A 27,223-nucleotide genomic window follows, 5' to 3' on the forward strand; every position below is an offset into this window, starting at 1 on the left:
TGGGCTGCGGACTGGTACCAGGTGCAGACTGGTGGTTGGGGACCCCTGGCTAGAGAGAATTGTCACTCACATTGGCTCTACACATCTTTGAACTCTTCCAAAAATGTAAAAGCCAACATAGGATTCAGTTTACATCAAAATTGTTATGAAGTCTATTAAAAGTCCGATATATGTGTTCATTGCCAGCAGAACAAACTAATTGCCATCATGACTGTGGGATATGGAGAAAACCAGCAGGCTCAATGTGTGACACTTACCTCTGTCAAAAGCCTTCTCTTCTTTATGGTGTCTGATTCATTTCAATCCTGGATATTGAATACTACAAAGTACATTTTATTAGATTTCATGAGATAGTTAATGTATGCTCCGGTATGTTCAAATTAACTTCTTTCCACCTCTAATTTGCAGCCTGAAACCGATTCCAGGGTTAATGGAGGCTTTTCTAATGCTTCACCCCAGCAATCCACCCTTGGATATTCATCTGATCAGGATGCTAGTTCACAGTTTAATCAGACAGGTAAGTTACTAGTTAGTGCACAGCTAGTAGTGTTATATTTCCCTTGAGCCAGTTTCCAAAGTCTGTTGAGTTATAAAATTAATCCCATGCAAAATGTATGCTGGGACCTGAGATACCTTGTGATTGTATATTCAGGTTGAAATTTGAGTTATGGGGTTACCCTTTTCTATCTCCCCACCAGTTGTATGGTGTCTTGTTCATTATATAAATATTCAGTGTATGTATTTGCCTAATGCAATAACAGAGATAAAGTTATTTGTTTGGTGAGCATTTCTTCTTAGAATTAGAAAGTTAATGTACAAAGTACCAAGTAAGAATTTACTACAGAAGCTGCCTAGTGTAATATATTATTATCCAGGTCAGGTATTCAATTTATTCTTAGGAAAAAAAACTATAATTACTTGTATGTGGTTTGTTATTCAAAACAACAAAGCTTCATACTTTGGCTGGAAGATTCATAGCTTTTCTGAAATTGGGGGAAAAAAACCATTATTCATTCATTTATCATTTTAGCCACTATAAAGCATTTTTAGCCATTGTAAAGCCCTTTGGGCATCTTACAAAAATTTAATATAAAACAATGAAATATTAAGAAGAATGTAAGAGCTAAATAGATAAAACGGCCAACAACCCCAAACCCATCAACTGAATATGTCACTACTGAATGTTCAACAATTGTGAAATGATCCCATTAAAAGTCAGGCCACAGGCATGACAAGTAAAACAATTACTATGTTATTGTTACATCGTGATGATAGATGACTTTGACTGTTTTGTAATAGTTGAGATGAAAAATAAATTTAAAAGGGGGAGGTTGAACTTTTTAATGAAGTACAAACATTGATATTAAAAATGCCTATGAATGGGATGTGTTCGTGGTGCCTCTCTCTAGTCAAGTTGAAAAGATTACAGATGTTTCCACAGCCTAGAGCTGCAGAGAGGCCCCAGCCCCATTTTTACAGCTTCTGGAATTACACTAAACTATTGCTGCCGATATTCAGGAGCAAAAGGGGAAAAAATGTTGATTTTGTGACTTTTAACCTTTTAATACTTTTTTTAAAAAAAGTATTATTTGAACAACTAATGTTCATGTCCCAGCCCTTCAAAAATTTTCAATGCCAAAGCCAAACCTTTTAATACTTGCAGGTTTCTTTGCAGTCTTCATAAATTTGTAGGTGAGAGAGTATGGATGGTCACATGGGTTGATACATAGATAGTTAAACAGATAGATGAATGGTTAAATGGCTAGCTAAATGGATGGATGGATGGATGGTGGGTGGATGGGGTGACGGATGGACAGATGGACGGACAGATAGATAAGCTTCTACAAAATAGTCCAGATTATGAAATGGGTCCTGGATCAAAGTGAAGAAGATACCCAAAAAATATTATAGCGCCTTAGGGAAGCTAGAGAACAAGGATCCAACTGTTGCCTTCAGCTACCTCAACCTTAAGGCATACAACCGAAGACCAGGACTTTTATGCTCATGAAGGCAAGGAACATGCATCATCTATATGGCAGTCAGGACTACTGCTTTTCATTTTTTCTTCTCTTCTTTATTCAAAATATGGAAGTTCTGGCCTTAATAATTTGGGCACTGAGCCTTTCTGCTGAATACAGTGACTACAGTGACATGCAAAATGGCTGAATACAGAGCCATTTTCAATGTAATCACCTACTTGATAAAACTGCAATATTTCCACAACTAATTGTCTTGGTAAAATTCTGTCCAATATTATTGCAGGCATCATGGATAAGCTTTGTAGTTCAGATATGAGAAAAGGGATACATTGATACTTTTAATTTTTTATTCCTCTGTATCCAAGTCATTATCAACGAGCCATTCTTGCATAATGAATCAAAGATTTCAATTAGTTGAATTCCTTTTTGAAATTATTCTGAAAACCATAATGATAATAAGGGTAGGTGGAAGCAGCTTTTGGGATTTTAAATACTATTTCCTTTTTTACTAAAGTTGTTGTACATTTTGTTCTCCTTAGGTATAGATGACTTGCTAGTCCCACCTCATCATACTAGCACAGATTTAACGGAGGTCATGGAACAAATCAATAGCACATTTCCAGCTTGCCGCTGTAAGTATTCAATATACCAAGCCAAGAATCTGAAGCTAAACTTGAATACAATTGCCTATTTGAAAAGCAATCATTTAATGTTCTGTAAAACTGTTCACTGAATACACTTAGGAGGCTCTCCAGTCTGGAATCAAAGGGCAATGGTTACTTTCCAAAAAAATATCATAGGGTAATATATCACTCCATAATCTATATAAATAAAAATGTAATGTTTGTTTGTTCAAAATCTCAAATCTCTGAAAGTTGTTCACCGATTGCTTTGAAATTTTGACACAGCGTTGCATTCGAATATGCACATGTTTCTATATATGTATATTATATAGATGTCACATCTGTGACAGGAAAAAACATGCTTTTTTGTAAAAACATGCTTTTTTGAAAACCAGCGCCATCTGCTGGACGTCAAAGCAACACACGCTATACTAAATATTTCACAATTCCATTTCAATGTTTCCAATTGCATTGTTATATTGATTTTTATAGATTTCGATTTATTTTCATTTTGATTTAATTATTTCGTGTGACATTGCATTGGAATTGAGCTGTGTCGTTTACCATAGCGTTCATTTCGTGAGTATAGTATATTCGGAACAGTTTGGCCTCTTTCCAGCTTCATCCTGATGGTTCCTTTATATGTGGGGCTGGGCTGCGTCCGCACCCTTTCCCTTTTCCGCCCTTCCTCCGACAAGCTTTGGCCATTTTCGCAAAGGGGAGCCGAAGCCCTTCAGCCTCCCCCTCCCCCCTCTCCCCTCCCGCCAGTCCTTTGCTGTCTGCGACAGGGCGCCACCTGCACCATTCCTCGGCTGCCTCCCCCCGCCCTTAAGCCGTCCTCCCCCCGCCCAGCCCAGCGGAGCTCCAGAGGAGGCAGAGGCAGAGCGTCTCCTCATCCCGTGCACTCTCCACCAACTCCTCACAGCGAGCCAGCTACGGCCTCACCAAGCGGCTGAGGCGCAGCAGGGCTGGGGCAGGAGTTAGGTGCCACGTGATGTGGTGGCTGCAGTGGCATCTCTGGATGGGGCCGCGGCTGGTGGGGGCTGCCTCGCATCGCCAGGGGCAGCTCCTTCCTCCTCCTCCTGCTCCTCAGGGGACGCCGGATGCCTCCTCTCGCCGCCGCCACTGAGGGAAGCCAGGTTGGGGTGGCGGCCGCCTCCTCTCCTCCTCAGCCCAGCTGGGCCAGCGCCTGAGGGAGGCGTTGTCGTCGTCATCGGTGGCGGCAGCGGGCCTTCCTCCCGCTGGCCCCGATGCAGCAGAAGCCACAGCAGCAGCCTGACTCAGCGGCGGAGGCGTGGGAGGGGAAGAAGATGGCGCAGCCCGCAATGCTGCCTCAGTGGGCCGGCGCCGGCTTAGAGGACTTCCCGCCCAGCCTACTGGCCCAGCCGACGCCGCCTCCCCTGGCCTCCACCGATGCCTCCGTCTCGGTCTCCTCCTGCCCTTCTGGGGCACCTCCGCCGCAGAGCATGGCGCTGCTCTCGCAGGGAGGAGGAGGTGTCAGGGTTGGTGCAGCGAGTGGCAGGGCCCGCCAGGTGGGCAAGACCCTCACGAACCTTGCCGCTGCTGGCAACGGCATAACCCTGCCCAGAGGGAACCACCCTGGGAATGTTTCTTTCTTCGCATGCTTTTGGTAAATGTGCCTGGTCCAACGTTTTTCCAGCAATTGAAAATTGTTTCTCACATGGACAATTATATTTTGCGTGTTCTAGAGTCGGCAAACCAGACAATCTCTATATCTGCACAGACAATGGAACAACAAAAAATATTGTATACCCACAAGCATTGTGAAATTAAACATATTAGAAACTTGCGCTTTCTCTTTTCTTTCTTTTTCATTTAACCAGACTGGGCCACAGCAACGCGTGGCCGGGTACAGCTAGTATATCCATAAAGTTCTGAAACTTTGTTTCTTTAAAAAAAAACCTTTATTTTCATTATGCAGGAAAGGTATATGACTAAACAGCTTATAAAAATTTATAAATTTCCAGAGTTTAGCTGTGTTAGCCTATTGAACCAAATGCAACAGAATTGAAAGAAATTTCTTATAGCATATATATTAATATGTTTTCTAAATGACATGATGCAAAATCTGTCAATTACCATTAGCACAAATGTAAACATGGCTAAACCACGTGGCTAAATCCATCAGAGGTGAGATCCATTTCCACTCTCCTGTCCTTCAGGAAGCCCCTAAAACCTTGACACTGTTGCTTGGTCTTGGACCTCTATAGGACCTACTACATTGGGGATAGTTGACCAGGTATAGAAAATTCTTACCCCCAGGCTGGACAACATCTTGGTTTTTAACTTTTAATTTTAATTGATTTAGCACTTTTTATTTCACTGTAAGCCACCCAGAACTGATTCATTAGTAAGATTTAATAAAAAATAAATAAAAATATTTGCCTGAATATGGAACCTGCATAAATAACATTAGCCTTGATTAAGGGAGATGGGACTGTTCATAGCCAAGAGTACAATATGTAGGTGAAATAGTAGGGAACCCTGTTCTTTCAACGTGCCTTAGTGTTGCATATGCTTTGATATTATCTAGACGTCCCAATTTTTTTAATAATAATTTTTATTATTTTTTATTTTCAAAACAAACACAACACATCCTTCTTTACATACTGTAGAAAGTGTATCAGTTGGTTACAAAAAGGCTTTCGTGCATCTCTTCCACAGTCAACAAACATAATTCATATTAACTCAAGTATTTTAACTCAGATATTTATGCATGTTACCATCATCATACCTCCATTTTCATTTGACTATAATTGTTTAAACTTCCTTCATCATAAAATATACCAAGATTTAATACATAACCACATACTGGCATTTCATTTACTATTTCTAAAATCCTCCAATAACACTGAATCCTTATGTCCTATTCTAGCTAAACATCCATAATATTTAATAACAAAGTTTTCTAATCCTCCTTTCCAAATCACTGTTTATAATTTCCTTATGTTGTACAATGTTTCCTTATGTTCCTTATGTTGTATGTTTACCACAGTTTCCTTATGTTGTACCCATACCATTCAATATTCATATCCATTTATTACTTATCATAACACTACACATTGTATACATTATCATCATTATCAATTATTTATTTAACTATATCTATTGTCACTAAATTTCACTAAGTTTAACTAGTTTTAGATTATACTCTTCCATCTGTCAACCTGTATCTTTTCAGTAGCAAAACAGTCTCATATCTTCTGCCATTTGTGGTGTCAGTCCTCTAATCATCTCCTTAATCAACTTTGTATGGACTCCTCTTAGCCACTCCTTGCTTATAAAAATCTCTCATGTAATTTCGATGCCCTTCTTCTGTTTCCTTAATCAGCTTATCTTTGATTGTCAGTAGTATTGCTAATAAAATTTCTCTCTTTAAATCCATAAATTCTTTTGTTTTTTCTTCTTCTGTATCTTGCCATCTGGGGTAGATTTCCCCTCCATTTAATTCCTCTATCAGTATTCCACTCTTTCCATTTTCAGAGACAAACCAATCACCATAAATATCAGCAGTTTTAATTTCTTTATATTCATTTTCCTTTTCGATTTTTAGGATTTTAACCACCACTTTTTCCACTTGATAAACATCTCCAACTTCTTCATCATATTTTGCTGTTAGATGCTCTAAGTCTTCCAACTTCTTCTCTATCCTTTCATATGTGTTTGATAATTTCTGTATTTCTGGGAATATCTTTTGCAGACTTAAAATTTTTTTCTGCTGTTGAAATTGTGTCATTATCTCCAGCTAACAAACACTGCTGCTCTAGCTTGGAAGGTTTTAACAAGATTAAGCATAGATTCACAATAACGTTTTATTTTCACCTTTCTCTGGTTAAAGATATACTTCAAAGGAACATCTGTATGGTTTTCTTCTTATCACTTTCTATAAACAAGCAGTGAGACCTTGGAGTGCCACGCCAGGATAATCAGTGAGAAAAGTGAGAAAAATTAATCACCAAAAAAATGAGAAAAGAGTGTTTCGTTTCCAATACACAAACCTCCAGCCTCCAAGTAGCAGTGTTATTGTTGCAATTTTCTTTGTTTCTTTTTGTATCCTTTTTGTATTTCAAGTTTTAAAAAAAGTCCGATTCTTGAATGAGTTAGAAGAACACCCACAGTAATGAAAGAGGAGAATTTTAGTCCATAGGTTACAAAGAATAATAAAAGGGAAAAAATAGAAGAATATAATAATACAATACAATACAATACAATAGTAGAGTTGGAAGGGACCTTGGAGGTCTTCTAGTCCAACCCCCTGCCTAGGCAGGAAACCCTATACCGTTTCAGACAGATGGCTATCCAACATCCTCTTAAAGACTTCCAATGTTGGGGCATCCAAACTTAATCCATTTGTTTTAAAAGGCTTGCATAAATTCCATCCATGAAGATAGCATTTAAAAAGTAAGATAACCCACTGTCCTAAACCATTCCAAATTTAATTCCGCCGCTTGTTTCTTCTGTTCTCCAATTTAAATTAAGTTTAAGTTTTTTATAGGCAGTCTCTTTTAAAATGGTAAAAATTCCTCACCAGCTGGAAACACTTTCTCTTTCCATATCCTTCCGTTTTGGAGCCGCCCCGACTTCATCAGCCTAATGGCTGGATTTTTTGTTGCCGGCTTGAAGAACTTCTCTTGGATCGATCAGGGACTTTGTGATGTCCATGAGATCAGCAAGACGTATTCTTCCTGTTCCCCATCTCTGCAGGGCGGTTTAGATCTGTTTGGACTACCCAGCGGCAAAAGTATCGACAGCGATATCAGAGCATTGAGATTGCACGTTGTCTCGTTGCAACAATGGCTCCTCCTCCACCTCTAGACGTCCCAATTTTTTGTAAGCCTAGAATGCCAACTGATACTTTAACCTGCCAATTAATCACCAAAAAAGAGAACAAATGTCTGTCCTTTGCGGTAGACTAGACCAGGAAACCTATATTATGAATATTAATTCTACTTTTATTATAAGTTACAGTAATAAACCTTGCAAATTTTGAATGGACCTCCCCCATCCCTACCTTACTTTCATGAAAACTAAAGAAGCTCAAGTCTAAATCAGTTTGTCAAATTACATTTCTGCCTTGGGTTCAATTATCTTTTTATCTGACCATTCACTTTGTTCTCATTCCTGTTTCCCAACAGGAAATTCCCAAGATTACTCTTACAGTTCATTGCATCAAGTTAACATTGCTTAATGCCCAAATTGAAGAAAATGCTTAGTGATTAACATTATAAACACCAAAAAGCCTTAGGTACCTTGAACAAAAAGTATGATCAGAAGAGAGTGGATCTTCTCATACTCTAGGAAAGCTTTAGATAAATATGAAATCTGTATTGGCTTAATCCAGATTTGTTGCTTTTTTTATACGGTATGCAGAATGTCAACTTATATAACCAGCCTCTAAGAAATGTACTTTATGCAATTGATGTAACCTGTAGCTTAATTCACAGTATATAGTAGATCGACACAGTATCTACAGTAGATATACACAGTATGTCACATGTCTTTTATTTATATCATTATGTACATCCATATCCTTGATGTAGAATAACTAATAACCTTGGCCATATGTCCAACAATAGATCTTCTTACAGCAGGAAAGCATACACTTACCTTTTTTGCAGGTTTGCAAGTATCACAAAATTATGTGCCAAAATTTTTGCATAAAATACTAATTTACATTGTTTCTGTTCACGCAACTTCTCTTTAATAGAAAAGGTAGGTGGGTCAGGAATGTTTTTGATACTGTTCTCCCCCATGCAGAGTTTGAAAGTTAATGAACTTTGTTGCATTTAATGAGATACTATTAATTTAGCAGGGGACGACATGCTTTCAATGTGCATGTATTTTATTATTTAGGAACCCCAAATTTTTGTAAGCCTAGATTGTCAACTGATCCCAATCAGATTGCCAATTAATCACCAATCTGTGAAGTCTAGATAAAGCAATTACTGAGTCCCTGTGAGTTTTCACTTTTTTTCTCAGCTGAAAGTTATATTTTTGTCACTCATTGTTTTCCCTCCAAATACAGTCCTTTTTTAAAAAATTTGGATGAATCAAATTGAATTTTTCATGCTTTTTAATTGTATTGTCATTATGACATCAATTAAGGTAGTAATATTTGCTGCTTGGGGTATGAATTTTTTATTACGTTTTCCAACAAATACGCAAGAGACGATCAGGTAAGTCAACTAAGATGATGCAGATCTGCTCTATAAATTTGATTGTAATGACTAATTTATGTATTCCTGTTAGTGTTTTACTAATTGTTCATTCTTCATTAGATAGGTGAATACTTTATGCTCTGCTAGGGTGATTTATTCTGATCCTTAATAGAGTCCATGAACATATAGATATCAATTATTTTAACTTTCAATGTCAACCTTTATGTTAAGTTGACCTGACATTCACTGAGAACATATATTTGTTTCTAATTCAATACCAATTTGCACAGCTTCATTTGAAATCATAAAATCAAATGCATTTAATATTCATAAAATCAAATCATTTAAGGTACACAATCCTATGCAGAATAACTGAGATAAATTTTGTTATGTATTGTTGTTCGTAGTTGTGCTCTTCTGTGCTATACTCAGTTATAATAACCTGATCCATTTACAGTATTATTACTATAATTCTAAGCCAGACTGTTTTAAACTGTCTTAAAGTCTCCCATCTATCATATAAATTTCCTTCCTTTTGGCAGAACCATGATGGAGATCATACACTTTACAACCTAGCTAGGAAGCAAATTAAAATTCAGCTACTTGAATTAGTTCCTGGGCTTTATTAATTTTTTCTTATAATCATTCAAATTTTATTCTAATTTAGAATATGGAGTACCAATTCTAAACAGGAACTATTAGATAGAAATGTGGATTACTTGCAGTTAAGAATATTTATCAGATTCAAATGCTTCATTATCCCATTGGACATGGTCTTTAGGACAAACTATTTGGGAAGGCTTACATAAGGTCAAAGCACACTTTTTTATTCCCCACATACTTAAGGGATTTTCCCTTAGAAACTAGTGGTTTTAACACCTCACTCATACATGCTCATGCCATCTTTTCTCCCAAACCTATGCTAAATTGTGAAAACCGAAAAGATCTCTAAATCAGACCCCTTATATACACCCTTGAGTATAGAGCTGAGCTTCTGAAGTTGAAAGTATATGATTGGTGCTCTCCTTTAGCCAGAACAACTCATGCCTTGATATCAACCAAAGGATTTGTACTTTCTTTGTCCTTTTCTGTTCTCAGCTGTAACCTTCATTTCACATTTTACAGTCATAATATTATCATTAAAAACAGGAAAGGTAGAAGCATGCTTTCCTTCCAACTAAGCAATTTCAAGAATTTAAGAAATCAGTTTTCTCTAGTGTTTAAAGTGGAAAATGATAGGTTGCATGAAACATATCATTATCTTGTTTGAATTCTTGTTTCCAATTCTGTTCTGGAATTGATCAATTAAAGAAAATTGTTTTCTGATGTTGGAAATGGTCAGAAACTATAGAATTCCATGGGGTTGTAGCAAAAACTGTGAAATTGTGAACCTACAATGAAATATAACCTTTGCACATAGTGCCTGAAGTGCTTTAGGTAACTTAAAAACAGGTTTTAAAGCCTTTTTGAACACTGAAAACACACGGATGGTTATGTTATTTAAAAATAAATAACTAGGCAATGTTTGGATAGCAAGATCAGAGAATTTAGACTTGAGCTTTCAGATTTTGGATAAACAGATGTATCTTACTGTCTACATGGGAAGGGAGAGGGACTGAAAGAGGAAATGTAGTAGTCTTCCCACAGTCCTTCAGGATTTTTCAAATGAAGCAGTTCATTGGTGTAGTTCTTTTAATTAAGAAATACAATGAATTACATGTTGTAAAGCAAGATGTTGGACTTCAAAAATATTAAAGATAATATTAAAGATATTTAGTAGAATACCTGGATGTCCTTTTCTTATTACCATTTATTTCTCCCACTTTTTTTCCTGTTTGCAAGCTTTCAGTGACATATTTATTCATAATTATGCTTTCTATCCCTTAAAATAGTTAACGGCTACAACCAGTGTTTTGCTTTTAAATCTGCCCATCTTCTGAGAGAAAAAAGATACCCTGAAGTAGAATGCCACTTAAAATAATGCCCGCAGCAAGGTTTATAACCTTATCAGACTGGTGGATTTGATGCAATTTCACGATTGTTGGGATAGGATTTTGGAAACTTTGAGATGAGAGTCTCCAAATTTTGACCATTATTATTTTGTTTATTCAAAACCCAATGTTTAGACAGGCCATAACCAAATAGGAGCAAATATCTCTATTTTTTCCATGGAGAAAGAGGTCTCCTTAGAAAATCTTAGGGGAATTTGTTTTTTAAGTAGAAATGTTCTTTATGTATATTTCTGTGGGTTAGAGCAGTGACCCCCAATCTTTTGGGTGCCATGGACCGGTTCTGTGGAGAGTAGTTTTTCTGTGGACCAGGTGGGGGCATAGTTCTGCTTGTGTGGGGATGGGCTTGCATGGACCGGTTTCTGGCAGGCCAGGACCAGTGGTGGTCTATGGACTAGAGGTTGGGGACCCCTGGATTAGAATACATTAGATTTGTTTGGTTAGGGTTCCAAGCACAAAAGTGTGCATGTTAATAGTTGCACCCCCAGAACTTCATTCTGTGTTTGATTAGTCGTGTAGAGGCTAGTTCAGGAAGAGGTGACTGGATGAAGCAACCTTAATAAGGATCAAGAAAGAAAGAAAGAAAGAAAGAAAGAAGACACAACTAAGCTGCTTTGCTTTTTCCCTCTCTTTGAGAGGCTCTCGGGAGGTTTTTTTGGCGAATGGGAGGAAAATAACTGAGGGAAGGATGGCAGGCAGGAAAATCCCTTCCCCATTTTCCTCACATTCGCCCCAAAGCCTCCATTCCAAATGCTGAAGTTTCGGAATGGAGGCGATGGTGCATCCACCGTGCATCCAGCTCACCGGAGCCGACCTGCTGTACCTCAAAAAAACTAAGACTGCCTTGAAAATAAGCCTAAGTGCTTATTTTCAAGTCTAAAAGAAAATAAGACTCGGTCTTATATTCTGAGAAACATGGTAGCAGTGCCAGTAGGTTTTACAGCATCCTGTGTGTTATGGGAAAACTCTTGCCAGTTGTGTTAAAGGCAAAACCACATTTGTAATAAACATTACAGTGACAACAGACAACTATTTTAATATGCAGATTTTTTTTCTCAGATTAATGGCATGCAGTTACTAGTAATCAGCCTGTGATAAATGTGGCTACTAACACATTAAATTTAATGAAAGCAGAGTTCCTCCAGGAAGACCCTGTACAGTCAAATGTTACTTTCCAAAATATAATGGGTTGTAATGCTTTATGTTGTAATACTATTAACTGGCATCCACAGGAATAACATGAACGTCCATTATGCTCAGTAGATGGCATCACACTGACTTTTTCCCTTAGTCAGAAAGGCATTTATTTTCCTCTTTTAATGCATGTGAAATGTAATACCAAAGGCCTATCTAGCCAACATCCCATTTATCACATTTTGTGTATCACAAACTTTGATACATAACAAAATGCCACTGCCTTTTTTACTCTTTATCCCAGAGTTGGTATATAGCTATCACAACTCTAATAGTTATATCCTCCATGAATTCATTTAGTATTCCTTTAAAAAAGTGATCATTAGATTTTATGTGAATTTCATAGATTTTCTCTAAGCATTCTCTAAGTATTTTTCCTTTGTCTTTATGAAATCATTCACCATCGTTCAGCTTCATTGAGTGAGATTTTGTGTTTTATATTGCAGTATGTGTTAGTAGATATCATTCAAGTGATATTCTGAAAGTGTTTTTCATATAGGTAGTCCTCGACTTACAACAATTCATTTAGTGACCGTCCAAAGTTACAACGGCACTGAAAAAAATGACTTATGACCATTTTTTACACTTACAACCATTGCAGGATCTCCAAAATTCAGATACTTGGAAACTTGATTCATATTTGTGATGGTCCTGAGGTCATATGATCACATTTTGCAATCTTCAGACAAGCAAAGTCAATCAGGGAGCCAATTCACTTAACAACCATGTTACTAACTTAACAACTGCAGTGATTCACTTACCATCTGTGACAGGGAAGGTCGTAACATGGGGCAAAACTCACTTAACAACAGAAATTTTAGGCTCAATTGCTGTTTTAAATCAAGGACTACTTGTATTCATTAACACAAGCTGATAAGTTGCAGAGCCTCCTCACCAACCAGTTATGCTACTGGTATTTTATTCAGAATGAACTAAGACCCTACAGTCATCACCATCTTCATTTAACACCCCATAATCTCTTGTGAGTCTGAGCAACTGAATGAAGCTAGCAGAGTGTTTTAATGGCCAGATGTCCTTCCTGTCGCCAATGCGGAGTTTTATTCAGCAGATATATGCTCAGTGTGCCCAGAGAGAGAAATATCTGCCTCTACCTGGGATTGAACTCACAGTTTCCTGATTGTGAGGTGAGAGCTTCACCTCTAGACCACCACACCACTCCAACTAAGACCCCCACAGTAATTGTTAATAATCAAACCACAAAAAACAGGAAGAGTAAAAAGGCTCTCTGAGAAAAAAATATGAAATCCTGAAACCTTCTCCCACTTTGGAAGAGTTCTAAATCTTTTCCTTGAAGTTCCTGCTCCTTTCAAACTTCTCAAGTATCAGCATTAAGCCTAAATTACCAATTCCACTTCAGAAATAGTTCTACCTTGCCTTTGATATTCTTTAAATGATAGGATTTGCTCTTCTAATCATAGTGTGTGGAGAGCTAAGGCACCTTCATTCAGTAATTCACTGTGATCAGAATGGAAATTGAACTTCTGTCTGCCTCCCAGGTAGCTGAGGAAACAAAAAATGGCATCAGTGAAAATATCTGCCTAGAACATTTACTTTGTGCACCTAACAAAATACTGTAATATATTAATATTAACCAGCTAGTGAGATCGTTTTTGCATTTATTCAGAACATTTCTTCTTTGTTATTTCATACTTTGTAGAAGGAATTAAGTTTTGTTCACAGTGCAAAATTGAGCCTGTTGTTGAAGGTTTTGCGGTATGTATATATAAAAATACAAACATTAAGGACACGTCATTTAAAATTGGGCATATTCAGGGAGGTATAATAGGAAAATAGGGATTTTCTTGCTTTCTTTATTTGCAGAATTCATAGAAATATTCTTATAATTCAGTAGATGCAAATTTGATGCAGACCACATATAACACGATTCCTATAACTCTAAATAAACCCCAAGGTTTGTCTCAGGATTTTCCTAAGGAGTACTTTCTTGATTGAGGCAAGAACTTCCATTAAGATTTATTTAAAGACCCAAACAACTTAATCCAGACTCTGCTTTCTAACATATCTGTCCCCACTTTGTTTTGTTCTGGGCATTACAGTTTGAAAAAGATTCATACAACCAAACAGATGGAAAAGAAGTTAATAATGATAATCAAGGGGGTTGAATTTAGAGATCTGGAAACATTTCATCTTGAGAAAAGATTATAAAAGAGGGGACACTTCATTTAAGTATCATAGTGTAAGTGCTACAATATAAAGTACATACAATACTCATATTTTGACTTGGGGCATCTTAGAGCCTTCTTTTAATTAAAAAAATTAAAAGATTTAATTACAATAGTAAAATAATACAAACTGAAAAGAAAAGAAAAGAAAAAATTAGAATAAAAGTGCAAAAAAAGAGGAAGAAAATAGAAAAAGAAGAAAACCCTAAAAAAGCAATTTCCTATCTGCATTTTGACAAGTATAAGAAATCTCACTATTTCTTCAGTTAGTGAACAAATATAAAACTTTTCATCCCATAACTCAACACTTAACTATAGAAAAACCCAATAGGTAGCGTCTTCTCCAAACCAAGGGTCAGCAAAAAGTTGATATGGTGCTCTGAAATAATATCATTAATTGAACATGTAAGCCTGATTTCTTCATATCTCAACTCTTAACTGTAAGCAAATCCACATTTAGAAGATATAATAAAGTGGTCCCAGTATCCTAGTACAAACAAAAGATGAAAATTGACCTAACCAAGCAGTGACAATTTTTCCTTTAAAGAAAACATCCCTTACTTTAAATGAAAGAACAATAAAATTCAAAGCCAAATAATTAAGTGACCCACATTTTTATTTGACAGATGTAGCAACATTTACTTGCGCTAACATGAAAGATCATTCGAAGCATTTTGTGTAGTGATATTCTGATCTAACAGTATATATGGATAAATAGATAATGCTATGCGAGAATCAGTTTTAGTGTAGTGGCTAAGACATCAGACTAAGAACCAGGAGACTATGAGTTCTACTCGGGTGAAATCTACTTACCTTTGCTATCGGTTCGCAAATGTGAGAGTGCTTCTGCGCATGCGCAGTGTCAAAAATGGATATGTTGATGTTTGGGAGGGCAGGCAGAGCCTGTACCGAGCGTGCTTGAAAATAGAACAGCGAGGGGGGGGAGGAATCCGCTGTGCCACACGATTTAGATTAGCTAGAAAGCAGGATTTCCTGCTTTCTAGATAATCTAAATCGCGCGGCACATCTGATTGTCAGAAATATCAGTTCGCCTGAACTGGTAGCATTTTTTTTTTACTACCTGTTCGGGTAAACCAGTAGCTTTTTTTACTACCAGTTAGGAGAACCTGTCCGAACTGGTAGCATTTCACTCCTGATTCTACTCTCACCTTAGGGACAAAGCTGCTGGGGGGTCTTGGACCAGTCACACTCTTTCAGTCCTAGGAAAGAGGCAATGGCAAACCACTTCTGAAAAACCTTGCCAAGTAAACTTCAGGGAGTTGCCAGGAGTTAACACTGACTCAAAGGCACCCTCCTCCCCAAATCTTATCAAATGAACACTTTTACAATAAGGTCATTCAGGAGAGCAACAGCGCTGTGGTGCTTCGTGGTGAACTAGAAGAGAGAGACTGTCTGTGAAATCCATTCCAATTTCCTGGAGTTAGCGATACATTTTTAATGATGCTAACTTGTCAGTTTCTTCAACCTTGGAGAAAATGAATTGTTAGAATCAGAGACCCTGTTATTTTGTTAAAAATAACACTGGTTTGAAAAATAAGGTTTCTCTATTTCCCCCCTTCTTCTAGTCTGTTGAATGACTTTGACTAATATGGATTCTTTTTTTTTAGAAAACCTCTTACTGGCTATAACAATAACAGATACATTTCAAAGAAACGGCATAGAGTTAGAAGAGTACCGTTGTCTTGTCCTCATGTTTCATAATAAAATCACTAAGCATTGCTATATCTGCCTCTGAAAAATTGCCCATTCAGGCTTCCCAGGCATGTGTATATAGAATAGGGGTGTCAAACTCGCAGCAGATGTGTCATACGCTGGCCACGCCCAGTTTAGCAATGGAGGCAAAAGTCACTATACGTCACGTGACGACTCCATGACAACGCAAGTTTGACACCCCTGATATAGAATGTCAGTAGTCACATACAGGCAGTGTATATTACAGTAGTCCTCAATTTATAAGCCTCCGAAGTTCTGATGGACCTACCTGGGGGGTACTTAGGACTCAAATTCAAAGTTCCGACATCACCTTCCTCCTCGCAGTCACATGGCTGAACTTTGGGTGCTTGGCAACTGCACCAAAGACACATGGCCATATTTTTGGATGGTTTTGCCAAACAAAACTAGTTATTTCAGATTTCTGGCAAACCCACACCAATAGCAAATCAATGATTTGCTTAACAACCACTGTGTTCACTGCAAAAATAGTCTTAAAATCTATTTATGACCATCACGGTGATTGTGATAGGCACAGGCTTCATTACGACTTAATTGAGTACTACCTGTATGTCACTTGTAACATCATGTTTTCCTCTAGGACTAGTGAATAGGAAGTCCATGCTTTGTTGTTGATTCAAGAGGTGATAAAAACCAAAGAGAAGCTGTGGTAGACAGGGCTTTGTTCTGCAAATTCTTTCCTCCTCTGTGTTTGGAGATGGCAGAAGTTCTCTATAAGGGGAGCAACATGAAAATGGGTGCAAGTTATTGGAATTCTGGATCTAGCTCATTGCACTTCCCATCATCCCTTTTAAGATACTTTATGGATCAGCTTGAAGATGATGTACACATTTCCATATCATAGCATCACAAATTAGTATTCAACTAGCAAAGATAGAAATATGATCATCTTTATAGGGGTGGGATGACTCAGCAGTTAAAGATGCTCAGCTTCTCAGTTGGAAAGCTGACAGACCAGATTCAGCACCCAAGCACTGTGTGAACAGGGTGAGTTTCCCATTCCTTGCTGCAGCTCCTGCCCATCTATCGGCTTGAAAGCATGCAAATACAAGTAGATGAATAGGTACCACTTTTGTGGGATGGTAACAGCATTCCCTGTGCATCAGCATATAGTCATGTTGGCCACCTGATCATGGAAATGTCTTTGGACAATGCTGGCTCCCTTGGCTAAGAAATGGAGATGAGCACTGTCCAGTAGAGTTAGATGCAACCAGGCAAGGGAAATCTTTGATTTTATGATTATTTCATAAAACTTTGCGGTAGTCCTGGGTTTATTGTGCCAGAGGCCTGAAGATATGAGAAACCCTAGGAAGGTTAAGGGAAGCTTTCTAGCAGAGTGCCTGTTTAATCCAGTTTCACATCTTTCTATAGAAGACAAGCCCCTGGGATCACCTGGATCACCTTCCATTTACTGAACTAACACCGAATTAGTTCTGTATATTTGGATTGTGTGTTTTTGTACCCCAAAAAAGGTTATATATGAAAATTTCAACATCAAATTTCGCAAAGTGGGAGTGGCCATAAGGTGCTCTCTTTTAATTTGGGATTCTCATCAAGCAGAATATTTAAGTGAGGTTTATTTCCATGTCATTCCTTTCTTCAGGGAGAGAATGGCCAATGGTATTACAGGTAGTCCTCAACTTATGACCACAATTGACCCCAAAATGCATGTTGTTAAGTCAGAAATATGTTCAGTGAGTTTTGCCCCATTTTATGACTTTTCTTGTCACATTTGTTAAATGAATCACTGCAGTTCTTAAATTAATAACACGGCTGTTCAGTGAATCTGGTTTCCATATTGACTTTGCTTGTCAGAAGGTCGCATAAGAGGATCACATGACTCTGGGGCACCACAACCATCATAAATGTGAGTCGGTTGTCAAGCATCCAAATGTAAACCATGTGACCATGGGGAGGCTGCAATGGTCATAAGGGTGAAAAATGGTCATAAATCATTTGTTTCAGTGCCATTGTAATTTTGAACGGTCACTAAATATGAACTGTTGTAAGTCAAGGACTATCTCTATTGCACCATTGGACTCTTATTTTGTATATTCATGTGAAAGTGGCAGCAGTATGATGCTGCTTTTATCATTTTGATATCCATATTGGTATTATTTTTATAGGTGCATAATTATCTGTTCTCCGGTCTCTAGATTTAAATTTAAAGCTGTCATTTATTTGAGTGATAATCCATATATTTCCTCTGCCATCACCATGTGTTGTTATAGCAACAATGTTAACCTCTCTGTCTGAATTCATTTCATTAAACATGACTATTAAAAATTTATATGCTAACATATTTGATCGGTGCAAATACTTTATGTTATAATCAAATAGTTAATAGAGTGCTTAGGATTTATGGGAAGGAATTCCGACAGATTTGCAAAGGAAAAAAGCATGGAATATGTCGGATATAAATTGTTTTCAGCATACAGCATAGCTACATCTTAATCTTTGAGACTGCATTATATGACAACTAATCACTCTGTTTTCTTATTTACAGCAAATCTTGCTGGCAAATCACAGGTATGAAACATTTGAATGCTTTTTAAATAGGTTTTGATGGGACAGGCATTTTTGCTTCACTTTTTCTCAGGGCAAAAACAGTCATTTGACTCCCAAGAGTTGACCTAATTAATTCACGAGCCTCGAGACAAAGTTCAAACAAAAAACATTCATTTATTAGGATCAACATCTTGGCTTGATCTTCTGTGGAGCCTAAACTGAATCCCACAATGGCATCTGAACTTTACACCTGTGTCTCCTCCCCTCTGCCTGAAGTCATCAATCACATTCGCCAACAAGATGTTACGGCAGGGTTCTGGACATGCACATTCACATCCCAGTTACAAGAATATGAGACTTTACTCTAGCCAAAAGTATGCATGGAATTCTCCTCCCTTCTCAAGTTGATAGTAGTCATGGAAACGCTTTAGACGTTGACAATGGCCCTGTCCCCTGCAGAGTATGAGATGAGCAGGATTTTGTATATTTGAAGGGTTACCTGGCTGAAAACGTGCAGCATGTAGGAATGAAGTGACCTCATCCCATCATATTATTTTATCACATTATTTTACTTGTAGCAGAAAACCATACCAAATTCATGCTAATTCAGAGATGGTGAAAAGGAAACACTGTTTTAATTTTCTTAGATTCGTATCGGGGGGAAAATTAAATACAGAGAGACATACCCTACCCACAAAAAAAATGTATTAACACTTCAAGGATAGTAATACTGCCATACTTTATCAACAAAATCCTTCATTTGTGGTATAATTGAAAGAAATGTGTTGTAAATAGCTCCAAAATTATCTGTTGAGATTTTACATCCATCTCAGAAATTCTGTCTGGGTATATTTTTCTTCTTCTAAACTTGAACTTGAGTGCACATTTCACCACAGAAATGTGCCCTGGACCAGCTTCAAGGAAACCATTTTACCACTGAGATGCCCGTAAGGTTGCTGCTCACTCATCTTGCCATCCCTCAGGGCCAAGGCTTCTGTATCGGCCCTTTTGACCTGAAGATTGGGTGCCTTGTTGTTGGCTTTTACACAGGTGTTCAAGGGACTTGTAAAAAAGGGGTGGGGAGGACAAATGTTTGATTGTAATATTTCCCGTATAACCTTTGTTTTAGGTATTTATCAGGAATGGCATTATCAGTTAATAATAAAGTGATAACATTGGAAAGTTGCTACTTTATTATTAACAGATAACCCCCATTCATATTAATACTGTACAATTCTGTAACAGGACAAGAATCTCTTGCTATGCTTTTGTCAAGATGCCAAGGCAGAAATGCACAGACATAATCAATAGGGGGGAGAAGTCTATTATCTGAAGCTATTTCATCTAGTGCTCTGCAGGGTAGGATATCCTGTGCATATGCTTTAAGCTTGCTCATCTTGATTCAACCCAGAGGAGTTGCTGCATCATACTTGGTTAGTGCCAATACGGTGTAGTGGTAAGGTGTCTTGGATTTTGACAAGGGAACCCTGGTTTTAGTCAACCAACAGAAACTTCAGAGCTACTTTGGACCAGTCATACTTTCTACCAACCTATAGGGTTATTATGGAGAAAAATAGGAGAATGAAGCTTTGGCTATGTTGCTTTGAGCTTCTGAGTGGAAGGTGGGCCAAAACAGGCATTATGATTTATTGCCTAATAGGGAAAACAACCTATTAGGTGAAACATTTCACCTAATAGTGAAATGGATTTAACAGGCTTGGCCCTGAGCCTGGGATTCCTATCCAATGATAACATATGAGGAGGCATATTTTTTTTAAAGAAAAGATTCAACTCAATCCCAAAGCCATGATTAAGTGTTGTCTCCATAGGGCAAAAGTTAGGCATGCATTCTTATAAGATGTATTTTTCCTATCTTTGTCCTCCTAGCAAATGTGACACCTCTTAAATAATTTAACTCAGCTGTGTTAACATTGAAAGAATCTGTTGCCTGTGCAAATTACAGCCCTCACTTGCTCTTCTCTTACTGTTTCTTGCCTTCAGGCGATGTGAGCATCTTCTTTGGAAGATCACCTGCTCTTCGCAACTTCAGCTCAACCAGTGCCAATCACAAGTTCCAGTAATCATATGGCTGCTTGGGACCTTGTAACCTGCTGTTCAGCTCTGTGTATTCTTACTCCAAATAAGAAAACACTTGAACTACCCAAAGACGAGGATGTCGTGTTTTATATTATTGTGTGTGTTTTTCCCTTCTTCCCTCTCTATGCAACTGTAAATTAACAAACCGTGGAGTATTTGGAAATGGTTATGCATATGTACTTTGATTTATATAATTATGCAGCATCAGAAAAGGGGATGGTAGGGATTTATATCCATTCTTTTTTTGATATTGCTAAAGTGAATTGCCTTTAGAGTTTGGAGCAAAGAGTTACATTTATACATTCCTTTTGTCTTTTTGCATTTATCTTTTCAAGAACCTTTTCGTCTGAGACACACTGCTTTTTCTGCACAGGTCATTTATACTTAGCCTAAGAGTCCGAAAACGTAGGCGAAAGATCAGCTTCTCATAAACTGCACAGTTACTATTGACAAATACCATTTTAGGCACACAGGGCTCTATTTTGCCCCCACTAACTTCATTCAGCTACAGTAACTGTTGACACTCAAGTAGCATTTTAATGGATTTATTTCCCCACAGAATGTGGAATGATTTTTCTTCCAGATTTTGTTGTTTTTAATTTTTTTTGTTAGGCTGAATTTTACCTTAATATAATTATTCTGAATATGTGCAGTTTTTATTTTCTGTGGCGAAACATGACCATCGTACTGTGCCAAATTTTATGTCTATCACTCCATTCAAAGTATGAAATCTAGTCCTGAAGTAATTGTAATTTGGAAGCCTACCTAAATGAAGGAGCTCAGACTACTTCAGTACTTAATTGCTCTGCCTTTGTGCCAGAAAGATTGGCTGACTGGATACCTTTAATCAATAGCATTGTACATTTTTAAAATGATTCCCTTACAGTCAGCGTTTTAAGGTAGAGCCCGCTGAGGAGAAAAATTTGATCACTGTTTATGATGAGTAGCTAGGCTTGGTTCCTTCCCCACTGGCTGTGTGGCTTTGCATGGCCCTTTGCTCTCATTATAAAGCACTCACTCATTCTTTCCATACGTTGCATGTGGGCAATAATCATATTAAAAGGACCGAAATAGTGTTGGAGAAATTCCACTGCTGAATATTATTAACGGGCCTGTCCAATATTTTATGTTATCATTTACAAGGTGAGTCCTAGCAGAATTTGATGTGGTATCCCAAATGACATTGCAGTAGAAGAAGCATTAATCTTGGGCTGGATGTGGAGGATGGTGTCTTGTAACCACTCAAGTTTTCTCATAGCTCATCTCCAGTACGGAGGTGGTACTAGTAGTAACTATGCTTAGAGGTATTATGAGGGTCAAATTAGATAATATATGCTATATAATCAAATGATTCAAAGTGCTATCTAAAAGTATTATTTTTTTCAGCAACGGGGGGGGGGGGGGGTTGCTCAGAGTAGGAAACAGAAACAGATTGCAGGTTACTATGTGGATTTTTCATCTAGAAAGAAATATATTTTGGTATAGATATTTTGAGAAGGAAAAGAAGTTTTGCAGAAAAGGAGAGCCATGACCACCTTTCTACCTCAAACCAATTTTCTTTTTCTTTCTTTTTTAGTATTTAGCTTGGGAAACAGTTCAGAGATCTGATATTTTTGAGTATTTTCATTTACCAGATAGTATCAAGCCAAAGGGGGTAAAAAAAAACCAAAAAAAAAAAAACCACACACCCCCTAGAGCCTCCTTTAAACATACTTTAGCAGAAAAACAAATCCCAGCAATGGATAGGATGGAACTTTTGTTTTTAATGGAAAGGATATGTATAAATTGTTTTTCAGCCTGTGTTTGTATGCAAATTCTGTCCTTTACTCTGCTGTCAAGTAAAAACGACTTAACAATGTTACATTGTAATACTCTTCCTCTGATAACACTGATAAATAAAAGGAATATGTTGTGGTAACATCTCAGAAAAAGAAAAGTTTCCATTTTTGTGGTTTTAAATTATTGCACTTCCCATTTCTAATCTGATTATATAGTATGATTTTCACTCTCTGAATAAAATTAATTTTTAGTGAAGACTGTTTGATATTCTTCATAGGAGTAAATACGTTTCAAAAGCTCATTCCCTTTGTAAGAATGCTTCCCATTTCAAAGTGCCTTTAAAATAAGTAACAAAAACATATAGCATCATACATCAATGCATATTTTTATACCATTTTACATTTTCAGGGATCAATATACATCTTCACCAGTAAGAGAGCCTGCCATCAATCTGTGAATCTAGTTAAAGGTTTACTATTCATATTGAAAATGCATTAGAGTGTGTTGCTTTATTCAGTGGCAGAGCTTAAAATTCCTCATCCTGGCTGTCAGCATTGTACTCAAATGTTCTGGATACTGGCAAATATAATTTATACCCCAGGTTGACATAACTTTAAACACCCTAAAGGCTAAGCCTAAATAGATATTTAAAACTGTGGCACAGCTTGAAAAGGTTTTCCATCAATGAAATAAGCATCTGATATAGCACATTCCAAAGCAAAGTTGGTAATATATGGCTTTCTCCTAGTCCTGAATCATGAACTATCTGGTAGAGGAGATTTTTTTGGAAAAAACCAAAAAGGTAGTATAGTCAGTGACGGAGGATGGAAGATACAGTTCAACAATACTACTACTACTACTAATAATAATAATAATAATAATAATAATAATAATAATAATAATAATAATAATAATAATAAAAAATTTGGATTTATTAGCCGCTCCCTTTCCGGGCAGGACTCGGGGCGGCGTACACTAAGACATATATAAACATACATATATACACAGACATACATGCACGGAGGAGGTAATAGATTAAAACATTTAGACAAATTAAAACCATTAACATGCCCCGTTTAATAAAAACCCAATATACAATAAAAATTTAAAATTTAAAAAAGACAGTCAGGAGGAGTACGCAGAGAGTAATGCTTTCCTCAACCCTGCTGTGAGTCAAAAACTGGGAGATAACCACTAAAAGATACTGTGGGATGAAGACAATCCTCCCTGTTAATCGGGAAGAATTCCAAAATCTGTCCAAGGTGTTTGAACCATCATTCATATTGATCTGCTCCTGAATCATGAACTATCCAGTAGAGGAGATTTTTGAAAAAACCAAAAAAGTAGTGGGTAGCATGCCTTAGTTACAGTATCAGCTGACACTTTATTAATTAGGCATGGGGGGAAGGGGCAGAAATTTGCCAAATAATGCAAAAGATGTCAAAACTGGCTTTGAAGAAGGCATGCCTGATGACCTGGATGACAAATAGATGTTTAATATCTTTCAAGAATTGATGACATCACATTTCTCCTGTCCATAATGTTGATTTTAAATGAGTCAATGAATTAGCGTGAATGTTTATTTTTGTATGTAAAACATCCTCTATCTACAGATACAGGAAATTTGTTAGCCATGATGAATGCTAGGAAGATACTAACTAGAGTAATGTGGGATTAGTATTTAATCATTTATTTGCCAGTTTTTATATCATAAATAGGGACGTGGTGGCTCAGTGGCTAAGATGCTGAGCTTGTCGATCAGAAAGATCAATAGTTTGGCTGTTCAAATCCCTAGCACAATGGAGTGAGCTCCTGTTACTTGTTCTAGCTTCTGCCAACCTAGCAGTTCGAAAGCACATAAAAATGCAAGTTGAAAAATAGGAACCAGCTTTGGTGGGAAGGTAACAGTGTTCCGTGCACCTTCGGCGTTTAATCATGCCGGCCACATGACCACGGAGACGTCTTTGGACAGCGCTAGCTCTTTGGCTTTGAAATGGGAGATGAGCACCCCCCCCAAAGTCGGGAACAACTAGCACATATGTGCGAGGGGAACCTTTATCTTTACTTATATCATAAATTATCACAAAAGAGCATTAAAACTAGAATGCATATAAAAACCAACATAATAGAATTATTAAACACTGCTCATAAAAAGCTATTGGTGGACCACCGTTAGCATTATTTCTCATTGTGAGAGAAATTCTTTTCCGTGCTTCAAAATGTACTGGCCACAAAACTGGAATTTATACATTTATAATTTAAAATGTTATACATGATTTGCCCTTTTACTGAACTTAGAATATCTGTTGAGCATATAATGTGAGTCACTGCAAGTATAAGTCTAACTTTGTATTATAAAAATAATTGAGCTGATTTGTTTGGCTGGGTAAAAAAAAAACCCATTTTGAAATATTTAGAAATAAGCACTATGGACTGCTTATCTTTTCCCCCTTTTAAGGATTTTTTAGCATTATCTTCTTTAAATATACAAATCTCAAGAATCTTCTAGTTATTTTTGGAATACCATATATACTCATAAATAAGGCAAGAATTTTCAGGGCCTCAATGCACCCCCAAAATTGAGTTTGCCTTATCCATATCTTATCTGCAGGTATATAAGGTAATGCTTTTTATACTATTTGCATTCTCATATATATACCATGAAAATACCATGAAAAATGGATAACCCATGAATTATACAGAGAAAAGCCTACAAAAGAGAATATTTGTAACCCAGAGTTATACTGGGGTCATTTGTGTTCTCTCAGCTTGCAGATGTTTCATTACCAAACTAGGTAAGATCAGTGCTAGTAAGGTATGGGGTGTGCTCTAACTTTATATCCGTTGTCTTGGACTGGTGGTCTGGCTGGGAATGGTTTTGGTGGTTCTTTGGTTGGGTTTTGTTAAAAGTTCCTTGATTTGTATTGTTTGCTTCTTGATTGTTAGACTAATGTTAATCTTGGTGTTTACTCATCTGGGTGTTGATTGCTGGTTTTGTTTCTTGTTAATTGTTTCTTTGAACGGTATGTATATGTTGTTGATGTCTATGTGCCTGTTGATGGCCAATTTGTTAGAGTGCCAGGCTCTCAGGAATTCTCTGGCATTTTTGGACTTGACTTAGTCTAGGATGTTCACAGTTTCCCAGTTGAAACTATGGTCAAGTCTGTCCACGTGTTGTGAAATTAAGGAATGTTTGTGTCTCCTGTTAGTTGGCATTCATGAATGCACTCTGCTAGTCTTCTACCTGTTTGTCCTAGATATTGTCTGCTGCAATCCTTACACTGAATGTTATACAGTATATGACTCCTATTTTTCCCTCTGGGAATGCTGGGTTTTTTATTTAATTAGGTTATTTTGGAGGGCTTTGGTTGATATATACTACAGTGATGCCATGTGGTGAAAAGTTATATTGCTGGTTCCTGAGTTGTTTTTTTAAATTTATGGCAGTGTAATCCTTTTGGCAACTTATATTGGCTGTGCTATATTGGGTTGCTCAAAAGTATCCCAAATCAGCAATGCAGAACTTAAATTGGAAGGCAGTGATATCAGACTAATAAGTGGGATGATGGTTGCAATACAATTGCCAAAGTTATGGTTTTAGGTCTAGGCTTCTGAGTACCACTAGAGATAAACGTTACAAGACAGCTCACAATAGCCTACCAGATGTTTTCAGGGGGGGGGGAATATATTCTCCATCTGTCAAAAATCTAATCAGTAAAAACACTTGGGGAATGGCTGGTAGAAGAAAGATGAGCAGCACTTTGGATGCAAATTTCTTTCAAACTTACGTTTAAACAGTTCTGGTCTGAGAAAAGTTTATTGACAAGTTGTTCATTCTGTACAAATACAAGAAACTTCATTAAACATTACTGTACAACCTTTAAGCATTCATAAACATATTGTGATTGATAGCTGACATTCATTTTGATAGTGAAAATAAGGCCAGTTCTTTTACAAAACTATAGTTTGCATCAGAGGAACTAAAATTGAAATAACTTCATGTCCTTCTAGGTTTTTGAAAAGATTTTCAATGCTCAGCTTGGGAAGTTAACAGCTTTTGGTTTTAGCAAAATATTTCAGCATGTCCTTGATTGGCTTTCCATGCTAAACCAATGTCACCAAAATGTGATTGTAGTGCAGAATAATTATAAAAGAATGCGGATATTGCATTTCTGGGACCATTAATCCCCTGTCAGTTTCCACTTCAAAAGTGAAAGAACTAAACAAATTATTTGGGTTATTTAAAATATGTTTAGACTGTCCCTCATCCTTATATATACAAGGGTTGTATGTGTATTTTGGGAATATACATACCCCAAAATAACAACAGATTAAAAGCCACCTTTATTTAACTGCTACTAAGAGCCACAAAGGTTTGCCCAACCATGGCAAATTCCAGATGTGCAGATTTAATTCTCAGCAAAGATGGAAAATTATAGGAGTTAAAGTCCATCTGGAAGTTGCCATGGTTGGGAGACACTGTGGCAGTTAAATGGTTGCCGCAGCCTATTTGCTTGCTATGTGTGTATATGTGCATCCAAGTTTCAAAGTATCATTTGGTTTCAAAGGTTTTGTTTCTCTCAGAGCTAAAAAGAGAAGAAAAAAAATTGGTAATCTTCTTTAAGGGTTTAAGGTAATCTGTTAAGTGAAAAGATATGCTTCCCCTTTTAAGTATGTTAGCATTTCCCATCCCGAAACCCTTCAACTGTGAAGGGATTGCAACAACCAGAATTTCTAGTCAGCATAGACAGTGGAGAGCTTGACTTCTAACACACCTGGAAAGGACCAAATTGGCAAGGTAGCCCTTACAGCAGCTTGATATCCTAAACCAGGGGTCTCCAAACATGTAACTTTAAGACTTGGGAACTTCGATTCCCAGAATTTGTCAGTCAGCCATGC

The 27,223-nt window shown here is 37.3% G+C and overlaps 1 protein-coding gene across 4 annotated transcripts in view; it reads left to right on the forward strand.

The window, feature by feature from the left end:
• The window catches only part of UTRN (utrophin), a 389,350-nt gene extending 366,869 nt beyond the window's left edge, over window positions 1-22,481 (forward strand). For all 4 annotated transcript variants that reach the window (XM_081943506.1, XM_081943504.1, XM_081943503.1 and 1 more), the window contains 4 exons: window positions 409-517; window positions 2,519-2,611; window positions 18,447-18,469; window positions 20,450-22,481. In XM_081943506.1, coding sequence (XP_081799632.1) covers window positions 409-517; window positions 2,519-2,611; window positions 18,447-18,469; window positions 20,450-20,458 — 234 coding nt within the window. In that variant the 3' untranslated portion in view covers window positions 20,459-22,481. The remainder of the gene's footprint in view (window positions 1-408; window positions 518-2,518; window positions 2,612-18,446; window positions 18,470-20,449) is intronic.
• The last annotated feature ends 4,742 nt before the right edge of the window (window positions 22,482-27,223 follow it).

The sequence above is a fragment of the Natrix helvetica genome (genome assembly GCF_964273705.1).
Source record: "Natrix helvetica genome assembly, chromosome: 2".
In the NCBI taxonomy this organism is placed as follows: domain Eukaryota; kingdom Metazoa; phylum Chordata; class Lepidosauria; order Squamata; family Natricidae; genus Natrix; species Natrix helvetica.